A 26,051-nucleotide genomic window follows, 5' to 3' on the forward strand; every position below is an offset into this window, starting at 1 on the left:
ACTTTTTCCATTAATTAATATTTAAAAATTATAAAGCCTCTGAAAATTTCCGCCTCACCTCTTTGTCTCTTCCTCCATTTCAAAATTTTGAAGTTAGCTCTTCTTCCAAATCACACTATTAGTGGAGCTTCCCCAATTTTTTTTGTATTTTTTTCCAATTTATTTAAATTTTTCTCGTTGAATTTTTGCATTGTATATTCTAGTAAAACAATTAATTTCATTGATTTTTTTTTGAAAAAATTCGAAAAAAAACCCAAAAAATATGGAGATATCTACTGGCCCAATTTCTACATGTTCTAAAGAACACCAGAAAATTTATCAGCAATGGTTTCCTGTTGCTGATTCAGGTACTTTTTTTTTTTTTTAATCAATTTCCCCATTTTTTATTTTTTAATTTTTGAATTTGGGTTTTGTTATTTTGAATTATTGCTATGAATTAACTGTTTTTTTTTTTCTTTTCCCTGGGTAGATGGAGATGGTCGAATTACTGGAAATGATGCAACCAAGTTTTTTTCCATGTCTAATTTGTCTCGATCTGACCTCAAGCAGGTAATTTTTCACAATTTGTCGATTATTTATTAAATAATACATTTCTAGGGTTCTTATTTCAGCTGAAGTTTTCAGATGGAATTTTATGTTTTATTTTTGGTGAAATGGGTACTTTGATATTTGCTCAATTCTTTAATTTTGAGAATTGTAGAATTTTATTGCCTGTTTAATTTTGAGCATATCACTAGGAATTTGGTAACAATCTCTAATGGTTTGGAATGTTAAATTGTTGATAATGGGATTGTTCCGAATTCGATGTAGGCAAATTAGTGGACGGTGGTGGTGTTTTGTTGTGTATGTACTTAACATTCATTCACTTACTTAACTTGACTGATGAGTGTTTTAGTGATCATTGCGTATTTTGATAGGATTTGAGCTCGATGAAGCTTGATTACGGTTCATGTGATATGACTATGTAATCTCCTTCGAAATATTTACTTGTGCCATGAGCTGTGATGTTATGGCTTCTTAATGCGGAATCTGGTGGGGGTGGGGGGTTGGATTTTGTGTTTTCTCCATAAAATTATCTCGGAAGATCATTCAGTTATTCCATTCGTTGTATTTCAAATGCTGTAATTATGTGCTCACCTAGGGTGACAACATGATGTAGATGGGGATTTCTCAAGTTACCTACAAGCTACAAATATACAATAGGTGTTATATTGTATATTTGTTAGTCAACTTATTGTCTATGGAGTAGATGTTAATCAGCTCAATTTTTAGGCTTTAAAATTTTGGTGATCAACGCATTTATTACTGTCATAATTGGTAAGTGATTGCTTTTTTACATGGTTCTAACATATATCATTTTTAAGGTATGGGCACTAGCAGATACCAAGAGACAAGGTTACTTGGGCTTTAAAGAGTTTGTTGCTGCAATGCAGGTTGGTATATATTGGTTGAATTCAATAATTATTTTGTGTAGCGTAGTTTAAGTCATATATGGCAGATGCTATGTAGATTATTTACTGTTATGGTGATTCTATATTTTTAGATGAATGCGTTTGATTATATCTTTACAGCTTATATCTTTGGCTCAAGCGGGAAAGGAGCTGACTTCTGATCTTCTGAGTAATGCAGGTAAGTGTCTAAGTGAATATTTTGTTTTCACTCATTAAGTTGCAGATTTAGCAACAAGTATTATGTCATTGCAAAGTAGTTTTACCATTCTTTCCTACTTGTTTTCTATGCTCAGCCACCCTCCCCCCCATTTTTGATACATCAAGATGTTTTGAATATTGACTTATTTTGGTAAGAATGTAATTGGCTTTATTAAATGATTGCATTATACATACCATTACAAGCCTGATTTTGTTGCATCATGTTACATATCAGACCATGGATGTACTGATTGGTTTGCTCCAATAATTTCTTTTTTATATTTTAATTTTAATTTATTAAATGTGTTATGGATGAATGAATGATTTTTAATCCATAGAAAGACAAGCTCAAGTTAGAAGTTTCAATTGTTTTTTTTACTATCTTTGGGGGAGGGAGTGGGGTATGAATATACTTTTGTGTGGCAGTGCATAGAATTGCTGCGAAATTCCACTGTTCAAAAATCTTCATGCAGGCAGAAAAAGAAACCTTAAATGTATAGAACTAATATACATGTTCTACTACAATAGCATCCTGAATTCTTCTGTCTTCCCCTTTACATGCCTAAGAAACCATCTTCAAACCCATGATCCAGAGTTCTAGATTCCCAGACCTGGCTGAGGCAGCTGCCCTTGAAAAGGGTTCAACAGATTTGGGAGCGTGAAAAAATGTGTAGTTATTAATGATATGCATTGTCCTGTTGACAAGTCATTAATGGCAGTGAATTCATGGGCATGTTTCCTGCAGTTGGAACTTGTTTTTTTTTTTCTTTTGTCATGGTTTGTTATCCATTGCTCTTGCACTAAAAGAAAGCATTATAAGTAGGACAACCTTCATACTTCTATTGTAGCAATATTTGCCTGATAAACTGCAAATTTGTATGCTCTTGTGTCATACTTTATTCCTATTATATAATTAATTTATTATATTTTATTGGCGGTGATTTTTAGCTATGGAGGACATTCAACTCCCTATAATGGAAGGGCTGGATGCGTTACTTGCTGTGAGTATTATCTCTTGGAATTATAACTGATTTAACTCTTATCTATTATCAATATATAGCTAATATACTTGTTCTGTTATTAGAAAAAGAAGAAGACCACGACAACATATGTTGAACCTGAATTAAATGGTTAGGACTGCTCATTTGGCACAAGTTGTAAATAGGCTGCATCTAAGTTATTACTAATCATTTTATTGTTAATGCTGAAGGATCTCCTCAACAGTCACCACCTACATCAAATTGGTTTAGTTCCAAACCCTCAAAGAAGGTAATGACATGCTTAGTTGTAGCAGAAATTTCACTATTTCCTCTATATTTTCTGGTTTCAGTTGCTGTTTTTGTCTGCTTGAGGAACTTGGAGCATGTCTGCATTTGTGTTTTAAGAGAAGGCTTGCAACAATGCATTTGCTACCATTTGTTTTCTTGTTATACTTTTAACATCTTATTTTCTTTAAATTACCCACTAGTTTTGTTTTGCAATGTGAGTGTTATTTTTTAAAATTGTGTTTCCAGGACTGTCTGTTTTGAATATTCTGCAGAATCATTAGAAATGAATCTTTGTAATAGACTAATAAGCTTCTTTTTTGATTTTCTTTTTTACTTGGTAGGCATTTCTTGTTTTCTTAGGTAATATACTTGTGGGAATTTTTTAAAATTATCTACATACTCCATATAAGATTTATTGATTTTGATTGTTTCATTTCCCCCAATATATTTTGTGCCAGATACCGCTTAGTGCAGTAACTTCTATAGTTGATGGTTTGAAGAGATTATACATTGAAAAGCTGAAGCCACTGGAGACTACCTACCGATTTCATGACTTTGTTTCACCTCCACTGGTGAGTTAGAAGTCAATTTTTTTTGTAAGCGCAATGTTGTTATATGAATACTATGTTTGCTTGTGTCATTTAAGTTAGTGAAATATTTTTTCTTTACAGACAAACAGTGATTTTGATGCCAAACCTATGGTTATGCTGTTGGGACAATATTCTACTGGGAAAACTACCTTCATAAAACATTTGCTGAAATGTGAATATCCAGGTCATTTGCATTGCTTGCACATGTATCCAGTCGTGTTCAGACCTATTATTTTGGTTATTTGATGTTCTCTTGCTGACTTCCAACAGGAGCTCATATTGGACCAGAGCCTACTACAGATCGTTTTGTTGTCGTCATGGTATTCTCCAGCTTGCATTATATTTTTTTTTGTGTGATCCTGCTTATCAAAATCAAAGTCTGTTTCTTTCTTCTTCCTTTTGGTTTTCTAAGTCTTATCATATGTTCAGTCTGGACCTGATGAGAGGAGCATTCCTGGAAACACGATTGCTGTCCAAGCAGACATGCCATTCAGTGGTCTCACAAACTTTGGCGGGGCATTCTTATCAAAATTCCAGTGTTCGCAAATGCCACATCCTGTAAGGGATTAATCTACAGTTCATTTTTACTGTCAAGCACTCAAGCTTGTTAATTTGCATTTTGCTAATTTCAAAAATTTCTGGCTTTTTATCAGCTGTTGGAGCACATAACTTTTGTTGACACGCCTGGAGTTCTGTCTGGAGAGAAGCAGAGAACTCAGAGAAGCTATGACTTTACTGGAGTGATCTCATGGTTTGCTGCAAAGTGTGACCTTATCCTTTTGTTGTTTGATCCTCACAAGCTTGACATAAGTGATGAATTCAAGAGGGTAATTTCATCTCTGCGCGGTCATGATGACAAAATCCGTGTTGTTCTGAATAAAGCTGACCAAGTCGATACCCAGCAGGTAAGATCTTGATTTACAAATACCTTTAGAGGCTATGGTTTATACTTGGTCTTGAAGATTTTTTTAAAAAGAATTTAATGATTGTGGTCTAATGTATATATATATTGCAGTTGATGAGAGTATATGGCGCATTGATGTGGTCGCTTGGAAAGGTCCTAAATACCCCTGAGGTCTCTCGTGTTTATATTGGGTAAGTATTGCCTTTTGGTTCTAACCTATTGGCTAATCAGATTTGCATATTTAACTTGCGTCTGAATCTATGGTGATCCATTGTATACTAATACTGTTAATCATTGTTGCTTAGACTAGCTTTCTTCGTTTATTTAACTGACTTTTTAGGCTTCAGCTCATGCCTTTTACTCCCTCCTAGTGCTTAAAGCCTTAAATTATACTTTCCTCAGAGCTGAGTCCTCTATATTTGTTTATTCTCTTTCTTTTGGTGGTTTGAGGTTTTGTGAGCTAAGTTTTAAATTATGATTTGCTGCAATTAAACATTGGAAATGTTAATATTTGCTAAATCAATATCATCAAGCCATGATTCATCTTTTTCAGTTCATTCAATGACAAGCCTATCGACGCTGAAGCAGTTGGTCCCATGGGAAAGGATCTTTTTGAGAGAGAGCAGAATGACCTTCTTACTGATCTGAAGGACATTCCAAAGAAAGCTTGTGATAGAAGAGTATGCCCCTAGTTTTTTTTTTTAAATATTTGCTCATACCTTTTTCCCCTTTCTTGACTGGTGACTAATTTTACTGTCTTATGATACAGATAAATGAATTTGTGAAACGTGCCCGAGCAGCTAAGATTCACGCTTACATTATCAGTCACCTGAAGAAAGAGATGCCTTCAATGATGGGGAAAGCTAAAACTCAACAACGATTAATTGATAATCTTGAAGATGAATTTCTTAAGGTTCATATTCATTTCTTTTTTGAAACAAGTTCATATTCATTTCTGTGTATCTCTCTTTCCTGTCTTTTCTCAATTCTCCATTTCTGTCCTCTCACATGCTATGTATGTTGAAACTTTCTGAAACAGGTTCAGAGGGAATTCCATTTGCCAGCAGGCGATTTTCCATATGTGGAGCATTTCAGGGAAGTTCTAGGTGGCTATAGTATTGACAAATTTGAAAAGTTGAAACCTAAGATGATTCAAGCTGTTGATGACATGCTTGGCTATGATATTCCAGAGTTACTCAAGAATTTTAGAAATCCATATGAATGAATATAAATGAAACCCCGGAATATCTGAGAAATGAACAACAGGGCTACAACACGTAGCTTTTGTAGATAGTTTTGTGGTATGCTTAAATTTAACTGTAATTCAATGATTTCATCATTTTTCTCTTGTTTAGAGGCAAGTCATGTTGCCATCTCCGGTGCCTGTCAGGTGAAAATCCATTGCATCTAAGATAAATGAACAAACTGCTTGGTAATTTTGATGAATATTTTTTTGGTATTCATATAAATACTTGATTTTGAACCTTAATGCTTATATATAGATAAATGTGTTTTAGAGTTAATCTGCCGGAGAAATTCAGTGTTCAACATCTGAAACTATTTTTTTTTTTTTGTTGAAGTCCTTTTGCTAGTTGGTGAAATTGATCCATTTTTCAGGAAATACTATTTGCAAAATGTGCCATTTGATTCATACATTAAGATAATACAAACAAACAATTAAAGCTGTGCTTAACCAAAATAATGATCTTACAAGATCTTTGGAAATAGTATTTACATAGTTATTTTCATTGCTCAATTATCCCCTGCTATGAAGAAAATTGTTGGTTTTGGTGGTTCCATGATTTCCACAGTGCCTTCGAGCATTTTAGCAACCTTTCCCATGGACGGTCTCATCTCCGCCCTCTCTTGAACGCACCACATTGCTGTCTTCACCATTCGATCGATCAATTTGAAGTGCACCTTATCATCATAAGCATGTTTAATTTGACCATCCAAAATTTCCTCCATCCTCCTTTCTTCGATTGCCATTTCAAATGCCCAATGTGGCAAATACCATTCTTCACTTGCAACAGCGGAAGGTCCTTGAATTAGATTCCTTGCCCCAGTCACAATTTCCAAAAGTACCATGCCAAAACTAAACACATCAACTTTAGATGTGATTGAGTCATTTTTCACCCATTCAGGCGCTAGGTAACCTCGTGTGCCACGAATCCTTGACTTGGTTACAATCTGCTCCTTCTTCAGTTTAGACAGCCCAAAATCCGCAACCTTGGGGCAAAAATCATCCCCTAAAAGTATATTCTCTGGCTTGATATCACAATGTAAGACCCATTCTAAACACTCTTCATGTAGGTAAGCAATTGCTCTTGCCACTCCTAGAGCAATCCTATACCTGATGTTCCAATCAAGTATCGGCTTTTGTTTGAGACCGATCATTGCTTCTGTCTCATTTGTATTGTCTCTACCATCTGACACATCGTGACTTGATCTAAAGAGATACTTATCGAGTGATCCATTAGGAACATGTTCATAGACCAAAATCCTACGACCTTTCTCGTTACAAAAGCCCCATAAACGAATCAAATTAAGGTGGTGCATACGCGCTATGATAGTCACCTCACCCCAAAACTCCGCGTCACCACCGGTGACATTTTTCAAGCACTTAACAGCCACCGGACGACCATCTTGCAACTTTCCTATGTAAACATCACTAAAACCACCTTTTCCTATGATGTTTTCCTCAGAGAAATCCTTTGTTGCTAATTTTATTTCAGCATAACTAAACCTTTTGGGCCCAGATGTGGGCAATAGCCCAAGCCCAAGGGTTTGGGCCATATCTCGATACTTCACATACCTCTTCAAGAAGGCCTAAAACAAGAGTCCTGCACCAGCAATTTCAGTGGTAAATAAGATGGTTATGATTATTATGTTTCGGGTCGTCCTATCGGACTCTGCAGAAGGATCCGGCAAACTAAATTGGATCGGGCACGTAGTATTCAGTACCTCCGACATACCCGTAAAATTACTTGGGTCGGTTTCTGAGTAGTCCACTTTAAGATAAAAGGTCATCTCCGTACCGGGAGACCAATACCCATTTAAGAGTCTATCGAGTTGGAGCACACAATAGCCAAACCTATCATACTTAAACCCGAACCCGAGGCATCTTTGATTTACCCTACACTTGGACCTACAATTAGCCAAGTTAAGTGTATTTATGCTAGTTTGATTCGACCCGCCCGAGTAATTAACATAATCAAGCCTTAAAAACTTGCTTTTACCCATATCAATAATCGGATTCTTTCTCACACACGAGTCCAACCCGGTGCTCCGCCTAAAACCCGGTGGGCACACGCATTCATAACCGATAAAGTTAACCCATTACTATAACAAATATAACCCGGCCCACATAAACCATGTATTTGACAAATCTCAAGCACAGCCACCCAAACAATAGCCCATGAGTGTTTTATCCGGGTCAAAACTAAAGAAACGAAGGTTCCCATCATCACCCAAGGTAAGTCTTCGGGTTCGATTCTGCCCGAAATCCGACAAAATAATCGGGTTCCCACCATTTTGCTGGACTAGCCCATCAACACCGAAACTCACAAACGGATTAGCCGCAGTCCAATACGAATCCGACCCGTTAAAAACCAAATTACTTGACCCGTTAAAGCTAAACTTTTCATTTCTAGAAACCAAAACGGTGTCATTTCCGAAAGTTTGATTAGGAAGAAAAGTATCAGTTGGATGATCAAAACTGTGCCAAGAACCAAACACCAAATTTCCATCATCCGTGAGAATCAATCCGGTGGAATTGGAGCTCACCGAAGTTGGGGTTGACCATATTGTGGGCCCAGAAGAGCCGTTGGTTAGCCGAAGCTGACCATTAGAAGTGATGTTCAAGGAAGCCGAAGCTTGAAGAGGGATAGCCCAGTTGGCAGACCAAACTATGGTTTGATCAGATATGTTGTTATACCATATCGAAAATGTGTACAGGTTTGAAGAACCCGGGAAATGTCGAAAGCCGGCTGCGAAAGCCGAGCTAGGGGAGACAAGGGTTTTGTTCTGAGAAGGATGCCATGGGGAGTTTGAGGTGGTGAAAGAGGAGAGAGATTGAGCAGAGGAAGATGGTGAAGATGTTAGAAGGTTGATTATTAGGAAATTAAAGAGAATTAAATGGAATTTCATTGTTTTTTGTTTTTATTTTTGGGAGGGATTGTTTGGGATTTTGGAGGTGTTTGAGGTGTGAGTGGTAGAAGGTGTTTTTATGGCGGCTATCATTTGAATTATTGGTATGTATTTGACCATTGACTCTTTTCAATAATGGCATAGATTACATTATTTATTGACAACTTGGTATTTATTAATTTGATATTGGGTTTAATAATCTTGGAGAATTGATAAGTTTAGACTTATTAGAGTGATATTAAGTTTTGTATTTCTTTCATCCTTTAAAAATTTAGATGTGCTTTAATTTAATTACAAAACATCATCTACCACATATGTACTCTCTTCGTCCCCAAAACTTTGACCCTTTTGACTTAATTTTAGTCCCAAAATGGTTGATCTATTTGCATTAAAATACCCACTAATTTACAACAATATTTGTGCAAAATTAGCTTCTTCATATAAAATTTTGTTTTTTCATTTATTTTTAATACTTTATCTCTTTACTTTTTTACAAACCCCATGTAAATTTATCTTTCCAATATGTTTTTATTTCTTTTTATTTAAGTTTCTTAATAACCGCAAAATCAACCCAAAAGGGTCAAAGTTTGGGAGACAGAGGGAGTATAAAAAAATGACACAAGTAACATTTTAGGAAGAATTGTTTTACTATTAATGCATGTATGCTCGAGATGATTAATATTTTTGAATTTTTATGCGTACAAAATGCTTTGACGGTATATAATACAGTACTAACAAAAATGTCACTTTGCCAATTTTCAAAGTACAAACTTTCGGGTCCTTAATTATCAATTTCTATGATGTCTTATAACTTCATTCCCATAACTTTCAAGTGTTGCATTGTTTTCTTTTATAAATACGTATTTAATTAATGTAATCCATTTGCCAGCAGTAGTGTATCCTAATTTATACTTCGTATTAATTTAATGTACCTACTATGGACCGAGTATTTATGTTATATGAACGCACACAGTATAAGGCCAGGGGTACATAGTTTATAGTAGCAGTATTTTCGTGCTGGATATGCTTTATTAATAATGCTACTTTTAGTGACACATATTTACTTTTTAAATACATTTTTAAAGGTTATATATAAGTAGACCTGGCAAATGGGTCATTCGGGTCAGGTATGGGTCGAGTCAAAAAGTTATCGGGTCATTTTGGGTCGGGTCGGGTCATTTCGGGTCAACTGATAATCTGGTCGGGTCGGGTTTCGGGTCAACATTTCAGGTCGAGTTCGGGTTGGGTCAAGTTTGGGTCGGATCGGGTCGGTTCGGGTCAATTATCGGGTCAAGTCAGTTCGGGTCGGGTCAATCTTTGGGTCCAATTTTCGGGTCAACTTTGGGTCGGGTCATATTCGGGTCGATGCATTAGGTTAAATTCAACTCTATATACTACCTCCATTTCATATTATTTGCAACGATTTGACATAAAGTAAAGAGGAAAAATGTCTAATCGTTGAAAATAATATGAAACGAAGGCAGTATACATTTATATATTTTTTGACGAAAAACTCACTATATTTATTAAGGCTACTTTTTTCATGGAATACAGTAATTGTTTGACTTAAAATTATTTTGTAATTTCATTTGGTATTGAACATTATGTTATGTACACATTATTATTGTACTATTTTTTTTTCTAGACTTGTGACTTTTATTTCAAGCTTTAGTTAATTTTTTTAATCTTATGGACAAACTTCTTAGAATAGTCCTTAAATTTTAATCTTTTTACGATTTTTTAATAATTTATAGAGATAAAAGGCCGAAAAAATCGAGAAAAGTAATGCTCAAAATATGTAAATTACTTGCACTGTTACACATTACAAATTAATAAAAAAAATTAAGTCAGTTTGATTGCGGTTTTATTCTATTTCGGTTTGCTCAGGTCAAGTCTTTAGCTTAAATAGATTTTGGTCATTTAAGGTATAAGATAATTTTAGTTCGGGTCACTTTGGGTTTCGAGTCTATTTGGGTCAGTTAATTCAAGTTAAAGGTCGGGTCACTTTGGGTATCGGGTCAACTTCGGGTCTCGGGTCACTTCGGGTCGGGTCATTTCGAGTCTCGGGTCAACTTCGGGTCGGGTCGTTTTGGGTCAGGTCATTTCGGGTTTCGGGTTAAGGTCGGGTCAATTTCACTTCGGGTCGGTATGGGTCGGGTCCGGTTGATTCGGGTTTTGGGTCAATTTCGGGTCACTATTGTCGGGTCGATTTCAGGTCATGAGTCGGGTCCTTCGGGTCGGATCATCGGGTCTAGTCAGAATTGCCAGGTCTACATATAAGTAACACTTCAAAAAGTTTTGGAAAATGATTTTACAGTAATCAATTTAAAAGGAAGCTGCACAAGTGCACATACTATAATTTAAACGTATGAGTTACTCAAAATTGAAGTATTTAATTATCAATTCAAAGAAGGTTGATCTATACACAATTGTTAGTATTATCATTACTCGATTCTCTATGGTTTTTTGGTCCTTCGGTATGAAAAGTAGGACTGAAAAGTTCAAAAGTCTTCCTCAGTTTGACCCTTTGTCTTACCTAAAGATTCAAAGAACATGCCAGTAAGACTCTTAATAGTCAAAACAAGGTGGATCTAGTAACATAATAGGAATTGGTAGTAAAAGTGCATGAAGCCCTCTGGCACGAAATAGTTGGACTCGACATGAGTCCGTCACAAAACCAACACAAATTTCAAAAATGGTCTGACTTGACACAAGTCGGTCACAAGCCAATTCGACACGAGTTTGTCACAAGCGTGACACAACACTAGAGGCATTCTATGGGCTAGAGGCCCATTCATGAAATTCATTTTTGAAAGTTAGCACAAGCCAGACATGCTATGGACCACAAATACGACACGTGAACCGGGACATGTATGGATTAATTTTGTTTTGAATGATAGACACACATCAGCCTAGCACAACACGACTTTTTCTTTGCCCACTCTTGGCATGATCCACTCAAATATGAGTTATGCTAGCACGAGTGCACAACACATGAGTCTACATGGCTCAGTAGCCCATGCCCAGGCCTTCTTTAACTAATATACACCCAATTGGTAAATTAGTGGTTTTAAAAAATATATACTCCATCCATCCTACATTTTCGTGCTTATCTTTGAAAAAACACGGGAAATAAGGAGTTTGAATAGAGTAGAGAAATATTGTATGGAAATTAAAAAATAAAAAATAGATAATATTGTATGGAAATAATAAAAAGTAGATAATATTGTATGGGAATACTAAAAAGTAAGTAATGATTTTTGGTATATGTGTATTTTGTGTACGTAAAAGGTAAAAAGTTGTATGAATTATGAATTTATGATAAAATTATGTGATGTTTTAGAAGGTTTTTAAAAATGTGATATTTTAGAAACATGCAATACATTTTGGGACACAAAAGAATGAATACATGCATGAAAATAATAAGGAGCGGAGGGAGTATACTTTATACTTATACTTATACTACGTCTTCCTTCATTCTTTTTTTATTGGCATGTTTCTTTAATCATGTTTTCGAATGAACACACAATGAACTTCCAACGCTTAACACTTAATAAGCCAAATTATAAACAAATAAAACGATAGAAATTAATTTTATGTTATATCATAACAATGAATTACAAAAGCTAGTCAAAAGTAGAATTTGGGAATAAAAGTGTAAAATCAAACTCCACTGTAAATTATAGTGAGAATGCTACACTGTTGTTATTACGCATGTTGTTGTATAGATGTGTTGGATGTCGTGGCATTTAAACACACAACAACAATTTACTCAAGATATAATCAGTCAGACAACTATTTTGACATTATTTTGAAGGTTAAGCCTCCCTAACAATGTAACCCAGGTCTTACAACTCTACAAGAATGCTGAATTATAAGGATCAACCCAATGTAATTCAATCTAGAGCAAAACTTTTAAGTAAAAATAAATAACTTAAAAAGAAATACATTCTTATATAATTCTATCGTATAGAATAATGTGCTCCATGTCTTCTCTAGTGCAAAATATTAAGACCCAAATATTTTCGAAAAGTTCAAGACATCAAGGTAAGGCTAATAATGAAATCAAGTGGGATTTTTGTTTTTTTTTTTTTTTTTTACGACACTATTAGAGCCAACCATTATTTTCACGCAGAATTTCTTTATTTATTTTTTGTGGATGATTGTATGTACTACGTATAAATCATGTTCAATGTCACAAAATTGTACTATATTTGGTTTGTTATTACTTCGGACCGTATTAATCACGCAATCGTAAAATTTTACAAAATTATAACATTCGTTTATCCATTCACTAACTAGTCTCAAGTCACAACTATTCAACAAACGAAACTCTTGCCAATCGGAAAGCAACTATTCCCTCCAATCCTTCTTTCTCTATTCCCTCCAAAGAATAATTTTCAAATGTTTAAAAACTTGATTGAAACTTTCGCATGTGGATTTTATTTATTTATTTATTGTCATTTCTTATCTTTATTTTCATTCGCTTTCCCTATAAAAGAGGTCGTATGAGGCAAACTCAACACAACACCAAAACTTTAGACAAATTTAGAGGGATGGAAGGAATTGTAAATATTACGATTTCTATTCACTAATAAAATAATATTGCCTGTATCGCCCACTAAACCATCATCATGAGTGCTCAAATAATCTTCTTCCTCTTAATTATTTGCAATTTTAACTTTTTTGTAACATCTTCCAAACCTTCAAATTATCTACCTAGAGGCTCTTCATTGACTGTCGAAGATGCTTCATCGAAACATCTCGTTTCGCCGGACAAAACCTTCACTTGTGGCTTCTATACATTCAATGACACCACCCATGCCTATTACTTCTCAATTTGGTACACCAACTCTAAGGAAAAAACCGTTGTTTGGACGGCTAATCGAGATAAACCCGTAAACGGCCATGGCTCGAGGTTTACCCTAAGGAAAGATGGTGCACTAGTCTTAGCTGACCGTGGTGGTTCATTTGTGTGGGCAACAAATACTTCCTCAGTCGCGGTTGATAGAGTCGAGCTTCTTAACTCCGGGAACCTTGTTCTTAAGAACAAAAGTGGTAAAGTACTTTGGAAAAGTTTTGATTTTCCAACTGATACTTTGTTACCTAATCAATTTTTTACAAAGAACCAAAAAATTAATTTCTCGAATATCTCCGCAAGTTTTTAGTCCTGGCTATTTTATTTTTTACTTTGATAGTGATAATGTGCTTAAAATGGTTTACGACGGCCCTGAATTTTCAAGCATATATTGGCCTAATCCTGATAACGGTGTCTTTCAAAATGGTAGAACAAGTTACAATAGTACTAGGGTTGCAGTTCTTGATGATACAGGCGCTCTTGTATCAAGTGATAGACTACAATTTAGTGCTTCCGATGTTGGTATAGGGGTTAAGAGAAGGTTAACAATGGATTATGATGGGAATTTGAGGCTTTTTAGTTTGAATGATACGTCCGGGTTATGGACCGTAACATGGCAAGCTATTATTCAACAATGTGATGTACATGGTTTATGTGGTAGGAATGGGATTTGTATTTATACACCGGACCCTAAATGTTCATGCCCTCCGTACCATGAACCCGTGAATTCGAATGATTGGAGCAAGGGATGCAAGCCTAAATTTAAAAGGGGATGTAATGAAACTCAATTTATTGAGATACCTAATGTCGATTACGATGGTTTCGATCTCAATTATACTCAAAACATTTCTTTTCATGATTGTCGACAAATTTGCTTAGGGGATTGTCGTTGCGCAGCATTTAAACATGCCATAAGAGGCGGGTTATGGACTTGTTACACGAAAGGTGACCTTTTCAATGGGCACATGTATGATGAGAGTTTGTACCTTAGAATTCCTACAAGAGTGAAAACATTGGAGTCCAATAATATCCTTAGTGTATCGCGTTTGGCTTGTGGAGGTGGTGATCCGAAGATAGTACAGCTACCCATGTTGTATAATGATGCCTCAGCTCGAAGCTTTAAGTGGGCATATTTATACTCATTTGGTGTGGCTATTGGAGCCATTGAAGTCCTTCTTTTCGTATCAAGTTGGTGTTTCTTTTTCAGGAAACATGGGGCTTTAGGTTCTTTGGAAGAAGGGTATCGGACTATTTCTAGTCAATTTAGGAGCTTTAGCTACGGCGAACTCAAGAGGGCAACGGAGAATTTCAAGCAAGTTCTAGGAGAAGGAGGGTTTGGAGCTGTTTACAAGGGTGTTTTGGCGGATGAAAGGGTGGTAGCTGTGAAGAAACTCGAAAATGTAGTCCAAGGGGAGGAGGAATTTTGGGCAGAAGTGAGCACATTTGGTAGGATCAATCATATGAACTTAGCTCGAATGTGGGGGTTTTGTTCAGAACGGATACAAAGGCTCTTGGTTTATGAGTACGTCGAGAATGGATCCTTAGACAAACACTTGTTCTCTTCCTCCACTACAAGCATCCTTCTTGAGTGGGAAAAGAGGTACAAGATTGCACTAGGTACCGCGAAAGGCTTACAATACCTTCATCACGAGTGCCTAGAATGGGTTATCCATTGTGATGTAAAGCCTGAAAACATACTCTTGGACAGTGATTTTGAGCCTAAAATATCAGACTTTGGGTTAGCAAAGTTATGCCAACGCGATAGCCAAGGGTTATCCCAGTTGTCCATGATGAGAGGCACGAAAGGGTATATGGCTCCCGAGTGGACAACAAACCTTCCTCTTACATCAAAGGTTGATGTTTACAGCTACGGAGTGGTGATACTAGAGCTAGTGAGAGGGCTTCGACTATCGAGTTGGGTAGTCGATGATAATGTTAAAGAAGAGGAGATGCTTGAATTGAAAAGTTTTGTGAGATTTGCACAAGGTAAGATGCAAGATGGAGGGAATTCATGGATCGATGACTTGGTGGATTCGAGATTGGAAGGAAAATTCTGTCGAAACCAAGCAGTTAAAATGATCGAGATAGGTCTTTTGTGTGTCGAGGATGACAGGAACAAGCGTCCAACTATGGAATCAGTTGCCCAAGCTCTTGCCGAGTGTGAAGATGAAGTTGCAACTATGTGACAAATACTCCTTAAAAATAATGCTTGGATATTTATTCTATTTATTTTTGAGCAAAATGCTTGGATGTAAGTTTTTTTTTTTTGGTTTTTCGTTTTTTGCCGAGAATGCTTGTATGTATGTTAATGTGTTATTGTATGCATATAAATTAAAAACATAAATCAAAGAAGTAATTCTTGTAAAAAATTCAAAAAATTGTTTAAAATTATAAATTGTTTAAAATTATAAATTGTTTGACAATAATATGTACTCCAAACGTGTTATCCTAGCTTCTAGGATATGATATTTTTACCTTCATAATGTAAAATAATATTGTAATTAAGGCCTTATTTGCTTCACCTTATTTCCAAATTAAAATTTGTTGAATTTAAATTATTTTTCGATTTCTTATTATATTTTTTCTTTACAATTTTCAAAATTTGAACTAAAATAATTATTCCCGAATTTTACTTTTTTTTTTTTTTTTTTTTTTTACTGAATTGAAATTATTTACTAAATATCTATTAACTTATACTAAAAGCGAATAACCAATGACACTTGTCATTAATTGGTAAAAAAATTTCCCGCCACTTTTTTTTTTTTTTTTTTTTTTTTTTTTTTTTTTTGCAAAATCTTTAAGTAAACTAATCGTACATCATGATATTTTCTTTCCACTTTAACAATCACATTCTTTTTTTTTTTTTTTTTTTTTTTTTGGACAATAGCAACAATCATATTCTATATATACATAAATGAAATATTTTTGCATATCTTTCATAACTTTATAAGGAGTATTATTTTATACTACTATTGTCAAAAATATTTATTAACAACCGTGCATTGCACGGGATTTTAATCTAGTTATTCCTTTAAAGGTGAAGAGAACAAGACTTAAATATGGTTTTTTCCAATCTAACTTCAAGTATAATGACAAAAATATAATTTTTTAAAAAAATCTTATTAAAAAGGATTTCTATATGAGATTTTGGGAAGACTATCAACTTATTATGGACCAAAAATATTTGGTTGATAAATGACAACAGCATATTCGGTGCGTGGCCTTTTCAACGTCGTCATTCGTCCTCTGAATCTAGAAGCATTAGTACTTTTTTTTTTCTTTTTTTATTTTTATTTTTATTTTGAAGACAGAAGCATTATTACTCATTTCAAGTAATATACACAGAATTGTCAAAAAAAAAAAAAAAAGTAATATACACAGATACACTACATTATACGAAGTGTATAGTAGTACTGTATTAGATTTATTGACGTAATTTCTGCACATATAGGCTAACAAAATAGTGTTAAATTAAACATTTTGAATTTAGGGAAATTAGCATGTTTTGTTGAGCCCATGAGCTTACCCACATGTGAGTGGTGTGTTGTCCCATATCGGTTGAATTTATAAGTGAGAATTTGTATTGGAATGTGTATCCCAGAAGAAGATAATTGTGTCCACTAAGGGGCTACTCGCCTCATTGCCGTATGATTTTGCGGTGGAACCTCTTTGGTCTTGTAAAGTGAACAGTTGTGACGGGTGTGACCCAGGTCCGTTTATCATGTTTCGTCCTTTTTTTTTTTTGGTTAAAATTGATGAATAATTTCATGATCAAAATTACATTTACTCTATATGTGAATAGAATATTTTTTAAATGAGACAAATAAATATACAATATACAAAATCAATCTAACAAATGAAGTTTGAAGTTTCGTATTTGGTGTGCTACTATTAATACTATAGTGCTTGCAATTGTTGAATAGACCGACTTCGATTTCTTACCATGACTTTCGATGAGTTTTATTTACTTGGCTAACTTCACTAACGTGTCAGTTGTATATGCTTGCACCACATACAAGACTTTTCATATACCACTCATAAGCAACCACATACATACATACTTCCTTTGTATTTTTATGTGAATTTATCTATTTATTTATTTATTTATTCGTAACATTACTCGCATATTCCACGTTATTTACATATACAAATACAATAATAATAAACACAGTTGCATTAGATTTTATTACATTAATTTCATTAGTTTCAATGTTTCATTGTATTAATTCTTTATAATTTTTGCTCATACGAGTTGAAAATTAACTACAATATTAAGATTTAATTTACGAAGTTTGAGTTGGTTTTATGTTGGAGAATGACCAAATGTGAACCGTTAAAATGAAATAACTTATAAATATGAAGTACTTGCTATTTTGGGCATTATAAACACTAGCTAGCTTATTTCCTTTTTTGGGAAAAAAAGAAATCTCTTACATGGGCCTCCTAACTATCTTCATCTTCACAATTAACACCACTTTTTTTCTTCATTTTAGCAACATCTTCAAGCTATATCTCAAGAGGATCTTCCTTATTAGTCGAAAATTCGCGATCGGTTTCAAACCTTCTCTTCTCCCCTGATAAAACCTTCACTTGTGGCTTCTACACTTTCAATGAAACCACCCATGCTTACTATCTCTCAATTTGGTACACCAACGCCAAGGATAAAACCGTCATTTGGACGGCTAATCCCGTAAAACCCGTCAATGGCCGAGGCTCGAGGTTCACCCTAAGGAAAGATGGTGCATTAGTCTTAACTGACCTCGATGGCTCAAATGTTTGGCAAACAAACACTTCCTCAACAAGTGTTGACCGAGTCGAGCTACTAGACTCCGGGAACCTTGTCCTTAAGAACAAAAGTGGTAATATTCTTTGGCAAAGCTTTGATTTTCCTACTGATACTTTGCTCCCTAATCAACCTTTTACTAAGAACAATAAATTGATTTCTCGAATATCACCCTTTGTTTTTAATCCCGGATATTATAGTTTCTTTTTTGATAATGATAATGTGCTTAAAATGGTTTATGATGGCCCCGAATTTACGAGCATATATTGGCCTAATCCTGATGATACTATATGGGGTAATGGTAGGACTAGTTACTATAGTAGTAGGGTTGCAAGTTTTAATGATATAGGAACCTTTGTTTCTAGTGATTCGCTAGAATTTCGTAGTTTGGATTCGAGTTTGGGGGTTAAAAGAAGGTTAACAATGGATTATGATGGTAATTTGAGGTTATATAGCTTGAATAATTCGTCGGGATTATGGGTGGTAACATGGCAGGCTATTGCTAAACAATGTAATGTTCATGGTTTATGTGGTAGGAATGGGATTTGTATTTATACACCGGACACAAAATGTGCGTGCCCTCCATACTATGAACCCGTAAATTCGAGTGATTGGAGCAGGGGATGCAAGCCTAAATTCGAAAGGGGGTGTAACGATTCTCAATTTCTTAAGTTACCCCATGTCGATTACTATGGATTTGATCTCAATTATAGAAGAAACGTTATATTTAATGATTGTCAACAATTATGCTTAGGGGATTGTCATTGTCGAGCATTTAAACATGTAACAAGAGGTGAGTCATGGTCTTGTTACACGAAAGGTGATCTTTTTAATGGGTATAATATGGCAGATGATAGTTTGTACCTTAGAATTCCAACAAGGGTAAAAATATTAGAGGTTAATGGAATTATTCTTAATGTGTCGCGTTTGGCTTGTGGGGATTCGAAGGTAGTACTCTTGCCTAATTCGTATAATGATGCCTCAACTCGAAGCTTTAAGTGGGTGTATGTATACTCATTTGGTGGAGCTATTGGGACAATCGAAGTCATGATTTTGGTTGCAAGTTGGTGTTTCTTTTTTAGAAAACATGTAATTTCGGCTTCTTTGGAGGAGGGGTATCATATACTTACTACTCAGTTTAGGAATTTTAGCTACGACGAGCTCAAGAGGGCAACCGAAAAATTTAATCAAGTTCTAGGAAAAGGAGGGTTTGGAGCCGTTTACAAGGGTGTTTTAGCCGATGAAAGGGTGGTTGCAGTAAAGAAATTGGAAAACGTCGTTCAAGGAGAGGAAGAATTTTGGGCAGAAGTGAGCATTTTTGGCAGGATCAGCCACATGAACTTAGCAAGAATTTGGGGCTTTTGTTCCGAAGGGAAACACAGGCTCTTGGTTTATGAGTACGTGGCGAATAGATCTTTGGACAACCACTTGTTCTCGTCCTCTAACAACTCTGTTGTTCTTGAATGGGATAAGAGGTTTAAAATTGCATTAGGCACGGCGAAAGGTTTGGCTTACCTTCATCATGAGTGCCTCGAATGGGTTATCCATTGTGATGTGAAGCCCGGAAACATACTTTTAGACTCCAATTTTGAGCCTAAAATCTCGGACTTTGGCCTTGTAAAATTATGTCAACGAGGAGGTCATGGACTATCAAATTTGTCACAAATCCGAGGCACAAAAGGCTATATGGCTCCTGAATGGACAACGAACCTGCCACTCACCGCAAAGATTGATGTATACAGTTATGGGGTTGTGGTACTAGAGCTTGTGAAAGGAACTCGTCTAACGAGTTGTGCAGTTGATGATAACCTTGGTGAAGAAGAGGTTACAGAATTTTCAACCTTTGTAAGCTTGGCGAAAACAAAATTGCAAGATGGAGAGGACTTGTGGATGGAAGACATGGTCGATCCAAGGTTGGAAGGAAAATTCAGCAAGAATCAAGCTGCTAAGTTGATCGAGATAGGACTTTTGTGCGTGGACGACGACAGGAATAAGAGGCCAACAATGGAAGCAGTTACACAAATTCTTGCAGACTGTCAAGATGAAACTGCAACAGTAGATACTCCAGGCTATGTGTGACTTATATTTGTAGTACTCATTTAATTTAAATGCAACTTCTAATAATGTACTTGCATTTTCAGTAGTACTAAAGTTTAATTTTCTACTCATTTTACACAACTTTTTATAATTACATACATAATACGGAGTAATAAAAAGTTGTGTAAATTATAGGATTTAATTTTTAAATTAAAGAATAATTTTGAAACTTATACTAATGAATACAGAGTATTACGTAAATTAGTATTAGCAACACTCATCAGATAATGATCGTTCCATGTGCGAAGAACGTCCGGTTGAAGCGCCCAATAATGGATACGGTTGGCCAAGTTCTTGCCGAGTGTGAAGATAAAGCAGCAACTATGTAACTTTAGTTTAGTTGTGCATTGCTCTGTTTTGTAACTAGTACTCAATCATGCAATCAAATTCAATTCTAACAAGCAAGTACTAATGGTACTGTGTCATATAATCAGTTGTGTGCAAGGTGTTGTGATTACATGTAGGGTTAAAAGATCTATACTTCCTATGATTTTTCCTCTAATTCCAAATATAAATTAATGTGTAATTAACTTATCCTAGTAGTACACTACATCTACATGCACATGATTATTAATTAAAAGTAATTTAGTAATTATTAATTAATAGTAATTTAGGTGGACATCGATCATTGCCTCACTCGGAGTAAGGAGATTTGCAGAGTACAATATAATGATTGTTATATTATCATGTGCTAGCTTTACATACTTCATCCATTTCATAAAATTACATCAATTTGACTTTTACCTGTGCTAACACTCACCTTTAGCAGTTTAACTGGATCTCTAATATCTTTTAGTGAAAAATAAAAATTTAGACCAATCCAACAATCTAACAATAATTTTTTTTTTTCAAAAATAAAATAATAATAATAATAATAATAATATTATTATTATTATTATTTATTTTATTTATTTTTAATTTTTTTTTGGTAAATATCTAAAATTCACATTATATTGAAATTTTTATGAAACGAAAGATCTATGAATCTCCCCTTCTTAGGAAAGACAAGAAAAATTCTAAGAAAGAAAAATAAAATGAACTATACATGTATCAATGTATGACTCCTTGTATTTTCAAAGTCTTTGTATGACTCCTTGTATTTTCAAAGTCTTTGTAGTCTTTATCTTCCAACCCTTCTTGCCATGACGATAACCCACAAACACATATTTCCTACTCCTAGGAGCAAATTTATCACCCTTAGCTTTTTGGTTATGAGCAAAGCAAAGACACCCAAAGACACACAATGCATCAAAATTAGGTGGTTTACCAAAAAAACATTTCATATGGAGTTTTCTTATCAAGTAAAATAGAAGGAGTGCGATTAATAACATAAACCGCCCCAAGAACACACTCTCCCCACAAACCAATTGGCAAATTGCCTTGAAACATCAATGCTCTACTAACATTCAATATATGTTGGTGTCTACGCTCTACCCGACCATTTTGTTGAGGGGTACCGACACAAGAGGTTAGAAAAAGAATGTCATGTTCATCAAAATAGGGAAGCATGTGTTTGAATTCGGTTCCATTATCACTCCGGACACACTTAACAGTAACATCAAATTGATTTTTAACCATAGTAAAGAAACAGCAGAAAGAAGAATAAACTTCAGTTTTATTATTCAGCAAATAAACACAAACACCCCTTGAAAAATCATCCACTATAGTTAAAAAATAATGAGTACCACAAGTAGAAGTCGTCTTATACGGTCCCCACAAATCACAATGTATCATTTCAAGAATACGACTAGCATGACTATCATTATCAGGGAAACTGTCTCGGGTTTGTTTAGCTAGAAGACAAATTTCACATGCTTTATGTAAAAACTTAGTACCAGTACTACCTCGAATAGCAGGAAGCAATTTGAAAATTTTCTCCGACGGATGCCCATAACGACGATGCCACAACTCAAAAGTAGATATCTCTGGACCCGTGATTGCACATACTTTTGGGTTATGGCGGAAATAATATAGGCCATCTATTTGTTCACCGCCTTCAATTAAGCTCCCCGAGGGTTGATCCTGTATAGCACAAAGAGAATTAGTGAATCGGACAAAACCATTAGAATCATCAATCAACTTAGACACCGAAATCAAACTGCAATTCAATTGCGGAACAAATAGAACATGTTGAAGAGTAATGCCATCTGCCAAGACAACACGACCCTCCTTAGTAGCCATGGCCTTAGCACCATCGGGAAGACCAACAGGACAAGAAATGATTGAGTGAGCATCTTGTAGAAATTTCTCATTGCCGGTAACATGATGGGATGCACCGGTGTCAATAATCCTTGACGATGATAAATAATCATCATCAATATAATCTATAGGTGGACCGAACATACCACCCAAAATAAGGGTAATGGCAGAAACAGGGAGCAGCGGTAAGGTAGAGGAGGTAGCAGCCGCGGGGCAAAGGCGCAGGATATCCCCGCGGCCTGGCAGAAGCTGCGAGAAGGAGGCAGCAGCCGCGGGACAGGGTCACGGGATGTCCCCGCGGCCTGGCAGACCTTGCGACACAGAAGCAACACATCAGGCGAAGGTATAGCAGTAGCAGCGTTCTCAGATGATGCAGCAGCAACGTTCTTAGATGGAGCAACAGCCGATCGTCCGTGGTGTCCATATCTGTTCAGCCACCATTCGGGTAGGCTATGAAGAAGAAAACAACCATCATAATCATCACTAGTGGAAAAAATCTTATTTTAACAAGCTATTCGTAATGGGCATATGAATTCCTATTATAATTACATCATTTGTAACGGGTAAATTCAATGTCCGTTACAAAAAAGTTGTGACTTGTGCAGGAAAAGAGATATTTGTAACGGACAAATTGGTGCCCGTTACGAATAAGTTGTTATTCGTAACGAGCGTTATTCTGCCCGTTACGAATAACCGACTACTCGTAACCAACAAGTCTTGCCCGTTACAAATAGAAAAGTCAACAAAATTTTGACCTAGTTATTTGTAACCAACAAGGAGTGTCCGTTACGAATAAGGTTTCAAAGTAAACCCTAAATTTTTAATTTTCCCTTTCTCACTCACTCTCTCTCAAAATATTTCCCCTTTCTTTCTCCAATATTGAACCAGCTCCCGCGTCGTCCTTACCTCCCTCAACTCCATCAAAGCAGCTCCAAGCTCAGTTCGGTCTTTTCGGGTCGCCTATTTCTCTCTCCTACTTTTAATTTGCTCCTTTCATCCTTACTCTTCTCCTAAGCATCCTCCATTGAAGCGCACTTTGAGTTCTCCATTGAAGCGCACTCTGAGTTCTCGGTCTTCTCCAAACTCCGGTGGCCCCTCTCGTCGCGACTCCCTCTCTCACTCCCAAGCTCTCTCCATTGAAGCAGCTCAAGCTCTCAAGTTCTCGGTCTTGTAAGCTCGGTCCTGCTCAAGAAATTCCCATCAATAGCTTCCTGTAAGCTCAATTTGATGCTATCCTTCTCTCTCCTCCCCCAATTTCGTAACCCTTGTTTCAATTTGCTTAATTGCAATTACTTAATTATAGGTTTTTTTTCCCCAAATTAATTGATTGATTTTACATGTTTAATTTGATTATTTGATTTTGCTGGGAAATCAAAATTAGTAATTAAAATTAAACATTTAGTAGTCTTATAATTTTGTTGTTAAATTTTTTGATTGATTGATTGTAATAATTTTGATTACGAAGAATGTGATTGATTTGATGTCGTTTTTCAGTAGTGAATAATTTCTGGAAAATGTGGAAAGTAATTTGTCTTGTTGATGTAAAAATTCGAGTGGAATACATGTATTACTTGTGAGTTGCCTTAAACTTGTACCAATCTTCGTATAATAGTGCACTAGAATGGCCTATGTGTATGAGGGCAAGGATATTCAATGGCTACAATGGAAGGTGATTAGCTCTTTGGCTTTGATCACCATTATAAAATTATAGCTTAATTAATTTTGTAGCCTTTGTCATCTACCTTGCCATGATTTTTTTTTTTAAACCTATTGATCCTGGTACTTGATTTGCTACAAGAGGATGATATGCTATTATTGTAACATTGGTTCATTAGAGCAACTGAGTAATGAAAATTTTGTGAAAAGTTCTGCAATTTACATTCCCTATATCTCTTCAAGGGTCAGTCCCATTAAGGCTTCATTCTTTTCACCTGAAGACCCCCTATCAAGACTTATCTAGCCCTCTTTAGAACTAATCTAAACTTATATCTAGTTGTGAATGAAATTGATAGCCCTAATTACTCATGCAATTGCAGGTTGATATGATAGTCGTCACAGATGGCAGCCGAATTCTCGGTTTTGGAGATCTTGGAGTTCAGGGAATTGGCATACCTATTGGTAAACTTGATGTATATGTTGCTGCTGCAGGAATGAACCCACAGAGGGTATGACTATGATACTTCTGTTCAATTATATCTTCTCCATATCCTGTTTTATACCACATCTTGATTTGTGTATAAGTCAATTTTACACTTTTAACTTTCATTTTTAACAGGTACTTCCAGTTATGCTCGATGTGGGTACTAACAACCAAAAGCTTCTGGGAGACCCTCTCTGTAAGTAATAACCAATAGACTCTGTTCTCTATGATCTTCTTTATATAGATATCATGTTGCATGCAGTGTCTACTTTATTCTCAGTTATTTTCAGCTGGAAGGTTCAGTGGTGTAGTGTTCTGTTGTGTTTTTGCAATGTTACACAAAATTTTTCTCAATATTATATTTTGGAATAGTGATGTATTACTTCTTTGGTAAAGTTTACAGAGTACATGACAACACATATGCAGCTAATAGTCACTAACCTAGTGAATACCTGGGACTTTTGGTCTTGTAAAATTGCCCTACTTACTGAATGATGTGTTCTATCTCTTTAATAAATATCATTGTACATTTGAAATTTTTTATTGTTTGAAATCTGTGTTTATTATTGTTTTTCCTGTATTCTAACAATTGATCTCTTTGTATGGTAGACTTAGGACTCAGACAACCTAGGCTAGAAGAGGAAGAATATCTCTCAATAGTAATTAAAATTAAACATTTAAAATCAAAATAGTATCAAAATCACATTCTTCGTAATCAAAATTAGTCTTTTAGGCAATTTTGAAGCCTTTTTGGCTCTATATGCTCCCAAAAGTGAGTAAATGGTCCTATTTAATTGATTTCAATTCATAGAAACCAAAATATAAGTTAATTATGGATGTTATGTGTTTTATTTCTATAATTTGGACCAAAACATGAAAGATGGGAAAGATAGAAGTCCATTAGGCAATTTTGAAACCTTTTTGGCTTCATATGCTCCCAAAAGTGAGTAAATGGTCTTATTTCATTGATTTCAATTCATAGAAACCAAAATGTAAGTTAATTATGGATGTTATGTGTTTTATTTCTATATTTTGAGTTTTATTTCTATAATTTGGACCATCACATTTATTCTAATGATTGTTTTTATTATGGATTGTTTTTATTTTCTAACCTCATTCATATGTTTTTTTTAAAGGATTTTGTCCAAGGAAAGCCCCGTATGATGTTGACGAGTTGAATGTTGTTCGAGAACAGTGGGCGCAATACTTTCGAACTAAATATTTATTGAATGCATAAGTATTAGTTTAGGTGGAACAAAGTAATATTATTAGTGTTGTTGTATGTGTTGGATAAATTTATACAAGTTTTTTTTTGTAATATTTTACTACTTAAATTTTTATATTATGTCGTATTAATTTTTACGAAATTTTGTTCTTTATAATTGTTTATTTACAGGAACAGGTTTATTATAAC

General features: G+C 35.2%; 2 protein-coding genes and 2 pseudogenes across 2 annotated transcripts; 3 read left to right on the plus strand and 1 right to left on the minus strand.

The window, feature by feature from the left end:
• Positions 1-54: 54 nt before the first annotated feature.
• On the plus strand, positions 55-5,900 carry LOC145577573 (EH domain-containing protein 1-like). The gene is made up of 16 exons (XM_081635066.1): positions 55-347; positions 470-549; positions 1,365-1,433; positions 1,572-1,629; positions 2,598-2,650; positions 2,734-2,779; positions 2,860-2,918; positions 3,376-3,489; positions 3,589-3,691; positions 3,778-3,827; positions 3,937-4,065; positions 4,161-4,412; positions 4,523-4,602; positions 4,965-5,091; positions 5,181-5,324; positions 5,451-5,900. Exons 1-16 carry the CDS (start codon positions 263-265, stop codon positions 5,634-5,636), a joined length of 1,635 nt encoding a protein of 544 aa, XP_081491192.1. The 5' UTR covers positions 55-262; the 3' UTR covers positions 5,637-5,900.
• Positions 5,901-6,037: 137 nt separating this feature from the next.
• On the minus strand, positions 6,038-8,586 carry LOC145577572 (G-type lectin S-receptor-like serine/threonine-protein kinase At2g19130; annotated as a pseudogene).
• Positions 8,587-13,194: 4,608 nt separating this feature from the next.
• LOC145578379 (putative receptor protein kinase ZmPK1) lies at positions 13,195-16,004 on the plus strand (annotated as a pseudogene).
• A 1,894-nt stretch (positions 16,005-17,898) lies between these two features.
• On the plus strand, positions 17,899-20,280 carry LOC145578380 (putative receptor protein kinase ZmPK1; the record flags this gene model as incomplete). The annotated part of the gene is made up of 1 exon (XM_081635708.1): positions 17,899-20,280. A coding segment is annotated over one exon (2,382 nt), but the record flags the coding sequence as incomplete, so codon positions are not given.
• Between the last annotated feature and the right edge of the window lie 5,771 nt (positions 20,281-26,051).

Source organism: Chenopodium album, chromosome 14 (genome assembly GCF_948465745.1).
Source record: "Chenopodium album chromosome 14, dcCheAlbu1.1, whole genome shotgun sequence".
In the NCBI taxonomy this organism is placed as follows: domain Eukaryota; kingdom Viridiplantae; phylum Streptophyta; class Magnoliopsida; order Caryophyllales; family Amaranthaceae; genus Chenopodium; species Chenopodium album.